This window comes from Protomyctophum bolini (genome assembly GCF_963924005.1).
Source record: "Protomyctophum bolini genome assembly, chromosome: 15".
Taxonomy (NCBI): Eukaryota; Metazoa; Chordata; class Actinopteri; order Myctophiformes; family Myctophidae; genus Protomyctophum; species Protomyctophum bolini.
The window spans coordinates 6,292,025-6,301,965 of NC_137876.1; the positions used below are offsets into that span (position 1 = coordinate 6,292,025).

Genomic DNA, 9,941 nt, shown 5'->3' on the forward strand with positions numbered 1-9,941 from the left:
AGGGTAGCCTCGGAAACCCACTAACCCAGACGTTTTATTTCCTGGAAGAAAGTGAAGGGTACTGTGACTGGTCCAGACTCCAGATATAACTGACCCTGACACGGGCACAACGTAAATAATTTCATCTTTGTTTTTATCTCTGAAGTCTCAACGTGGTCGTGGTTTACACTCTCTAGTCTAAAAATCAACTTCTAATATCTTGTTGAAAACGTGTTTCAATAAATAAAAACATTCATGACCAGTGGGCTATTTATACAACTATTTTAACAGTTCACAGTATCTTTACTATACATTTTATAATTTAGTTGTTGGAGTTGGAGCCAATTAAACATTGCTGTGGATCCAATTTATCATGATTTCTGTCTTTAGAGAGAAAACAACAGAGGTGCTTTGAGGGTTTTTATTCACATTTCTGCAAGTATGGGCTTCACTCTACTATCAAACCAAACAATGACTGTAATAAATCTTTTGATTCTTAGTCAACTTTGGGCTCACAAATAGGCACCAAAACAGAAGAAACAAAACAATAAAAAAGAGGAACGTAAGATTTCAAACCACATTCAATATTTTCCACGGTTCGTTCTCTAACCAGTTACATGTTGGAATTATGCTCTTCATCAAAATTACACATGTACAGGTTGATTGGGCCCTCGGTAATAATTAAGTGCATTAAAACAAAGAAAATATTGTAAAAACCAAAAGTAAAAAATATAAATTTCAATGATTATTCCTAAATTTAGAGAAACAAGGTGGCAAAGTATGGCATACACTCGACCATGTTTCACTAGCCCAGAAAAGCTACCATTGTAGAAATTTACAGTGACTCATAATGATTTCACTACAGCATTGGCAGTGGTCTGTAACTGTATCTGCCAGATGTGGAATTGAAATCTAGCATGTTAACTGTTTTGAGTTTGAGGTTGTCTGAGAAGCACCACCAAACATGGGATGTTCTGGGATAATTTCCATTTACTCTGGACTGTATAATCCAAAACCTAGTAACAAGTAGGTGAGAAGAGCACAGGACACTTTTCATTTTTCACACAACAAACCAATTAATCCTACAGTCAAACATTTCATTTTTCGTTTTCACACAACAAACCAATTAATCCTAGTCAAAGATTTGTTTGTTTAGTTTGTGTACGGTGAACTGTAGGATGACGCTTAATAATTGGAAACTGAGCAAGACAGCTGTATAGGCTAATGGCTACACCATGCAAGTAAAATGTGTGGAATTAGGTTAAATTATTTATTTTCATAATCTAATAAAAAATAATGTCATTCATTCAAATAAAACTGAATGAAAAATATACCCCTTTAAGAAATAAAACAATCAATAAATCCCTTGAACAAATAAAACAACCAATAAACCCTTTGGACAAATAAAAATCAAATTAGCTCTTTGTAAAATCTGACAAAAACATTCCATTACACATACTCTGATACTGGCCAAGGTGTACGATATGTAAAAAGTACCTCCATTTGCCTTAAGGAAAAGCAGAAACTTCATCCCAGGTTTGGTAAGCGTTTTAGGCTGTGTTGTGCTGATTTTTCTTCTTTTTTTTTTTTTTGGTTTTCTTTGAAACAAATAAAATTCTAAGTAAAGGGAACCGTATGAAAATTAAATGTCAAAATCAAATAAAACCAAGACAAAAAATAAAAAAAAGAGGAAAGTTATATTTGGGGGGGAAAAAAAGAGCAGAGCACATCACAGGGCCAGGAGTGGTCTCCGGCAGATCTTGGGTGGAGGCGACACCCACGCCCCATTCTGGGGCCGTCAGTCCTGCTTGACATTGCCCAGTGCTCTGAGGCGCTCCAGGAGAGGAGGGTGGGAATAGTGCCACATGGAAAATAACCAGTCAGCCACAGGGAAACCCAAGTTGTCCTTGTTGAGCTTGATGAGGGCAGAATAGAGCTCAGAAGCTTTGCCCATAGCCCGTGCAAAAGCATCTGCCTGGAACTCAAATCTGCGGCTTAGGACGGTCAGACAAAATGACAAGAGCTGCAAAGGAAAATGATGACAACTAATGACGCGCAGTACACATAATAAAATACAACATTTCAATAGTGGTACAATGACAGATGCCAACAGATGAACAATGCTTCTTTTCTTTTAAATTATTTTAGTAAACATAATTACGAGTATTGGAAGAACAAAAATTACCTCATTGTAAGGAGAGAAAATGAACTGGAAGATGATCATCAAGCCAATTAAGGTTGGCTGGGTGTCATGGAAACCAAAGGCTAGGAACAGCTCCTTCCGCCCAATCAGAACAGCGAAGAGGAAGAAGCACAGAAAGGAATTCATCTGCAGAGCAGAAAGAGAAACAACTTGTGTAATTGGTTAGATACACGCACATTCGATCCATATATTGATATAGCTACATTTGACCGAGTTACTGCTGTGTATAAAACATTGGACAGGACAATGGTCAAGTTAAACAAATGTAAAATGCTCAGGGCAAGACGTATTTGTCACATTAGTTTTTCTTGACAAATATTATGTATTTTCAGTTATATTTTTGGGGTTTTGTTTGCCTTTACTTGATGTACAGTGGAGAGAGAGTAAAACATGAGTACAAGAGTAGGGGAGTGACATGCAGCAAAATGGTCCGACCGGCTGGGACAGAAATTATGAGTTTTCGACTTTTCAACATGTATCTACAATATTTTGACTGCAACTTGTTCCCGTTTGTGGATGACTCTGCAGTCTGCACTGTTGGTGCAATGTCAGTGACAATAATACACATTATAATTGTCACTGACATTGACTCATATCCTTTATAATATAAAGGATCCTTTGTTCTGAAACCCACCTGACTGATGACAATATTCTTGACAGTATGGCCAAGCTTCCAGTGGCCCAGCTCATGACCAAGAACTGCAAGGATCTCAGGGTTGTTGCAGCCTTGCTTTTTGTTCTTAGAGACAGAAAAGCAAATAAAAATGTTAAATGTTAAAGTAGTACATACTTCATACATCAAATATAATTCTACTTTCATCAAAATGACAAGTCAAGTCAAGCAGAAAATGCGTAATAATAATAAATAGAATATCATTTATAAAAACAAAATAAAAATGCTCATGGTAGGAATAGACTGGCCTCGATGTACACTGATAACAGGTACTGCAATAAGTACTCTGGCAACAGCTCAAACTACATTGTTATTAATTGGATTGTTATTCCTCCAGTGTCTTCACCCTAAAAATAAATTGCGCATCCTCTGCATGACAATGAAATAAAAGTTATATTACCATCGCCGATTGTGTTTACTTAATTACTGTACCGTTACTGGTGCAGTATGTCTTGCAGAAGAAGTTTCATAATTATTACTAATATGACAATATATTATTTTGCATTGTAACCTTAGGCTTGGCTTTGAGCTCGCTGGGTGTGTCATTAGCCTCTGTCTGGTCTGGCTGTTGTTCTCCGGGCTTATTCAGAGGAGAGTAATCCTCCAACAGGGTGTCAAACAGCACAATGCGCTTGTTCTTGAAGAATCCATAAAAGTAGGCGTTGCTATGTGAGGAACGCTTGGAACCTGGAAGAATAGTAGTAGTTTAGTTTTAGTCTACATTGGGTAGGTCTACCTAGATATGGTAAACATTTTAGAATTTGGTGTTCAACAAAGTTGAAGACAAATGTCAGACTTTTCACCATCTACATATAGGTGCGCAGCGTACTAAGGATGATTATTTTATTTTTTGCGAAGAGGGTGTAGTGCTAGCCTGGTAAACCATCCAGGTGGGTCACGTGAATTCACATTATCTGGTCGGGCATCAATCGCTGTGTGGGTGTTTTGCAGAAACCAAAAAGTGGAAGAGGGCCCTGTGATTGACAGATGCTGATTGGCTCTTGGTTCATGCAAAACACCCAACCAGAACCAGTGCTTGGGGCTAGACCGGTCTGCAGAAGACACATAACATGATGTGAATTCACACGACTGGCATGGTTTACCAGGCTAGTTTAGCACAATCTGTGTGAGAGAAGCCCGATTTATACGTTGCCAAATCACAGTGCTTCGTCAATCTGATCCTAGACATCATTATCCCAATCACATATTTACACAAACTATCTGCTGATCCCCATCGCTGGCCGATCAGAGCACCTTGTGTGTGGCGTAATGGGGGTTCCATGGGTTTAATACCTTCTACTACATAAACCTTGGTGAGGGGGAAGTCGATAGATTTGGCCATGGTTTCGATATCCGTTTTCAGCTCCCCGTCTGGCAATGGAGTGAATTTATCAAACAGAGGAGCTATGTAGTCGGCATAGATGGTTACAAGTACCTGGGAGAAAACACAGGACAAACACATACAAGATCAAATCAATTGTGTTGATAATTTGCTTTTAACTTTGCTTAACTGACATTAAACAAAGCTGCAAATAGAATGAATCTGATACATGTTCATGTGGTTTATATTACTAGTAATCTTGTCAACAAAGGAATAACATCACGCCAAAGCAAGCATTACTGCTTTTGATTGAGAACAGGTTAGCATGTTGCATTCTAAGAATAGACTAAAGACAATAAATACCTTCATGGGGAAAAAAATTATCTTGTGAGAATCGAGATCTCAATTCTTATGGCGGAAAATCAAGATTCACATTTGAGCAAGGATGAAGGATCGCGCAGCACTAAATGATGGCATGCATCTATAAATCATGAAAGCCATACATTCTTTGCTCTGTTCTATAAGAATCCTGATTCCTGATGAAACTCGCAAACAGCAAATTACATTTTCAGATAACCTTTACATTTTCCCCAAATGAGCTTCAGGAACATCTGACTGATTTGGTAGAATATTGTCCATTTCAAATATAAAGGGCTGGTGAGGTGAAAGTATCACTAACCAGAGACACACACAAGGTAAAGAGCCAGGCATAGATGAAAAAGTAGTCTCCACCAATCTTGATGATGTAGAGGAGCAGAGATGTCACAGGCAGCAGGATACATTGGGTGACTACAAACTTCTTTACAGCATCTTTCAGGAAGAACCCCATTGTCTAAGCAATGTGAAAAATGAAAATAAGGACAAAAGATTATGATGCCATAAGTATGCAGTCAAATCAGTGCAAAACAAATATCACGTTAATATCATTATCTTGTTATATACTGTAATGTTGTTAGAACAGTCTGCAAAGCATGTTACATCGACATGTTGCTGAACGTGGCAGCAACTTCGAGAGGCCAGGATGAGGTCATATGTACAGTACATGTTGTTTAAGGACAGTTTACCTGCTGATTGAAGCCATGCTTCTCCTCAATGACAAATGTGCTGTATATGCTCCACGGAAGGCCAGTGAAGGCACTGAAAAGGGTGGCCAGGGTCAGAAACACAAGGGACTGGGTGATCTCATGTTCTGGACCTAATCCAAACCGGGATGTCACAGAACCGGCCGCACTCCAGAGGAGAGGAATTCCTCCAAGAAGCAGAATCAGCTACAGGACAGAACAGGAAAGTAATGACAATAAGATCCTATAAAAAATAAGTGGACAAATGATTGTATACTTGAATTGATAATATACAGTAATTGTCGTTGTGCACCGAAAATGGTAGATCTACAAGCTGAAAACATGTCAGGCCTGCAACGTGTTGTGAGCTTGTAGATCTTATATTAAATGTGACACTGGCATAAGTCAAACCTTACCGTTCCTTCTGTCTCAGAGTAGAGTCCTGACCAAAAACTGAAGTTGCTCTTGTCCAGCTGGTAAAGCCGTGACTTCTCAAATGTCTCATTGTCCACTATTTTCCCCAGCTCCTGGGGAACGTGTGTGACTGTTCTGTAGATCTTCCTCTGTGAGGTTAACAAAAAGGTAGACAGACAAGACATTAGGGTTGCAACAGTTAATCGAACTAATCAATGTAATCTCATTAGCTCACCTGAGGTTAGATAGCTAATTGTGTGTGTGTGTGTGTGTGTGTGTGTGTGTGTGTGTGTGTGTGTGTGTGTGTGTGTAATTTGTATTCACAACAGTAGTATGAAGAATGGGTACATTTCAAATGAAAGCACAAGTCAATACAAAAACTGCTTGAGGATAAATGGTAAATGGTGCATTTATATAGCGCCTTTATCCAAGGCGCTTTACAGAGATTGTGCATTACATTCACCCATTCACACACATTCACACACCGATGCCGGAGGAAACCATGCAAGGCACCAACCTGCACATCGGGGGCAAGAGTTCAGAGTCTTGCTCAAGGACACTTCAACAGGTTCCCAACCGGTCACCACGGACAGTAATGTTCTGTAACCATGGGGTTCCCAACCGGTCACCCCATAGCCACTGCCACCCCCCGAGGATGAAACCAGCACTAAGACTTGTTTACATTAGGGTCCTCTATTTTCAATTAATCAGGACATGTGGGTTCTGGGAGTAAGGCCAAGTAGTAGCCTGACCAGTTTGTTTTGGGAAGTCTGGAGCCTTGCTTTAAGGGCCTTTGAGGTGCTGTGGGGTGGTACCATGAGGTGCATGCATAGTCGAAGAAACATTGTAGGAGGGCTCCTGTTTTTGTTGACCAGTGAGGAGATCCTGTACAGGAATCTTGTTCAATTAGTGGCCTTTTTTATCATTAATTATGATTTGCCTCCAGGGTGGAACTTGGGTGGTAGGTCATTTCTAGCCGCAATTTGCAACTATATATTTTTTTAATAATGGCATGAATCTAGAGTTGCAATACTCTGAGTTTAACGTCATTTAATACAAGCAGATCGCAAACGCAAATTGGATGAGTAGGGAGTCAATCCCAATCCCATTATATCTAGATTCATCCCATTATAAAGTTGCAATTGCGGGTAATGATAGACTATCATTATAACTGGGAAAAACGGAATCCTCTGTAGAACTGGCTCGCAAACAAACCATCATTGATAGTTTGTTATCAGCCAGCCAGTTCTACAGACTTCAGAGGTGAGGGCCTTTTCAACCTGCAGTTTGTTTCTGTCTTGAGACCAGCAGTGCAGAGTCATCCACAAACAGGAACAAGTTGCAGTCACTCACTTTTTAAAAATGTATTACAAAGATAATCTATAGAATAGTCTAATAAAATAATCGATAGTTGCAGCACTAATATTTTCAATATGTCCAAGAAAATGTCAAATTGTTAAATTTCAATGTATACAATTAGGCTAACGGAAACAAAATAGCTGACCATAATGAATATAAATGTTCCTCCAAAGCTTGATCAAAATGCAGTTAGTAGATTCTAATCTAAACTGTCAAAGATCAAACAGCTGTTTTGACAGTGAACTTCAACTTACCTGTCTGTACGAAAGGTATGCCTCCCATAGGTATACCGTCCAGGAGAATCCAAGCACAGAATAAAATATTTGTTTCTCCACTGGTAGGTCACATAACGTTTCAATCATCATGTTTTCTGTTCTGAGCCTATGTTATTCAAGCTGGGTTGGCTAGCCTTTCAAGCTAAACACTAGCTAGCTTGAATGTTTATTAGCCAGCAGCTAATATAACCGCCTGCTTCCCCACTTGACGTGTACACAAACGCAATTTTCAGACAGATTTTAGTTGAGGTAAAGTGCTGTTGACTTCACTTTATTTCTAGACATTAGCAATAAGTGTGAACTTGGTCACTAATGCGTCCACTTCCCATTCCACTGAGAGCCTCGTCTTCGCCCCATTCATGCGGACCAGATGCGGAGTCCACAGAGAAGTGCAACAAACTTTTTGTCGTTATTGAAACAAGGACCAATGACTTTGGTTCCGCTGCAAATTTCGTTTAGGATTAAATATATAGATGAATTTTGCTTAAATGTCTTTCTATCTTAAATACAAATTCATATTCATATTAATTAATGGGAAGTGTGTTAAAGATGACAAATAATATTTAGCCGGACTGACTGAATTGCATTAATACTTGCTGCTGTTCATCATATCCATTGACACAGTGGCCAAAGATTCAAATCAGTAGGATTGTGGCCCCCCTTGTGGCGCTTCTGCATTTACCCATTTTCTCTCACTAGTCTCTTCATGTAGATTGGGATCCCACAGATGCATATTGTGATTAAAAAGTTTGAGAATGCTTTTAATGGATACAAGACAGTAAAGACACCGGCATTGGGCAGATGTACTACTAGCCTGATAGACAACACTAACGTTGAGTATTATTACCATGTATATTATATTATTAAAGTACATGACAAATTGAGAGGTAGGGCTACAGACAAAATCTGTTAATTGTTAACAAAAAAAATCAAAATAATAATGGAGGTACATGTTTGTTTTATTTTAACTTTAAAGCCATTTAATGTGCAGGCAAATGGTGGTTTGGTAAAAACATTTAAATAAAATATTATAGGCCTATAAAAGTGAGTAATTTCTTTCTCTCTCTGTATGATATATCTGTCAAATGTCATTGTGTTTTAGATCTGCATGTTCAATGATTATCAATGTTGATGTAGTTTTTATCCTATGAATGTACAATCATTCCTGAAGAATGCCACTTCTCAAGCCCCTGAAGCGTTTTTACTTAGGCTTTCTCCTTCACATGTTTCTCATTGACTTTGTGTATAATTTAAATTAATTTTTAAATATTTTTGTAAGTGAAAAAACAAACAAGCAAGCAAGCAATATCTGCACCCAAACACTGTCTTGCCCAAATATGGAGGGATGGTGAGTCTGTCTGAGATCATGAATGTGAACCTAATATTGCATGAATTAAAAATATTTGAGGATTCAGGATTATTTTGCCCACTGAAAGGTGGAAGCAGGTAATGCTGACTAGGGCTCTGGTAAACCTGCACGAAGCTAGTAGTGGATGTTCCCAATGGTGTCTTTACCGTCTTGTATCCATAAAGCATTCACACTCAAACCCCAAGTTTGGTAGCACAATATGCAATATGCATCAATGTACACAGTGAAAACTTGTTGCAGCTCCAGGTTATGTGGGGGGCTTAAAAAACAGCAATATATGAACAGCAGTAATAGGAGTTCCTGGACTGGCCACCAGATGTCACTGATGTATCACCTTCAGTTTCCCCCATTCATTATTTTGAGTTCACCTGGGTCTGATCATAACATTGTATTTAAATTTTCCTTGTCCTTTGTTCAGGCTATGTTTTCCTCCTGCTGCCTAATATGTATTCCATGTCTCAACTATACACCTAACACCTTTCAATGTTTTAATAATTTAATTAGGGGACTGATAAATTGAATCATGTGCAAACTATAAATCAGAATATCATCACATATCTCAGTACTCATGAATGACCCAAGCTTCTGTTTAGTGACTGAAAGAGATGAGAACACCATTGCCATTCGTCATAACTGAATATTTTCACAAACCTTTTTCAGCTCTGATGTCAAATTACTCCCACAATCTCTAGCAAATCCAGGCACCCACCCATTCTTTCACTCGGCGAAGGAATGTTTGTTTACAACGGAACATTAATACAAAATTTGTCAGGCAGAGGATGCAAGTCTACACACATTTTCCCATCCTATTGTAGTTAAAGAAACCCATTTAGCCCAGATAAAGAGGTTTCACAAACCACTTACATGCCCATGGATAATTTGGAAGGGTAGCATGCAAATATCACTGGAATCATGCAATAATTTCAAGGCCAGAGACAACGGGAATTATCACAGAACCTTGTGTCATGTCAAGTGGATAAAAACATTAAAACTTTGAGTCAATTACAATTTGAATGCGTTACTGTATTGTAGCTTGCCGTGTACAGTATCAGTGAAAAGTATACATTTCTTTAGTGTAGTGTACTACCACCTGTTCAAAATAAAGACCATCATGGTAATAAAAGATGTTTGTATGAGAGCACTTGACCAGATGGCAAAGATGAAACATCTTTGTCCAGCGTGTTTAAGGCAATGAGTAAAGAAAAGCAGCAGTTCCCCAACTTGAATTTATATAATGCCGTTTACATTGTTCGATAATATCCACCTAACAAATATCTCTGCTGTCTT

At 38.6% G+C, this 9,941-nt stretch overlaps 1 protein-coding gene across 1 annotated transcript; it reads right to left on the reverse strand.

The window, feature by feature from the left end:
• Positions 1–386: 386 nt before the first annotated feature.
• zmpste24 (zinc metallopeptidase, STE24 homolog) lies at positions 387–7,658 on the reverse strand. Its single transcript, XM_080784821.1, has 9 exons — positions 7,265–7,658; positions 5,654–5,800; positions 5,241–5,444; positions 4,856–5,008; positions 4,149–4,290; positions 3,367–3,542; positions 2,817–2,921; positions 2,165–2,308; positions 387–2,002 (listed from the first exon to the last, which is right to left on the reverse strand). Exons 1-9 carry the CDS (start codon positions 7,373–7,375, stop codon positions 1,778–1,780), a joined length of 1,407 nt encoding a protein of 468 aa, XP_080640947.1. The 5' UTR covers positions 7,376–7,658; the 3' UTR covers positions 387–1,777.
• Between the last annotated feature and the right edge of the window lie 2,283 nt (positions 7,659–9,941).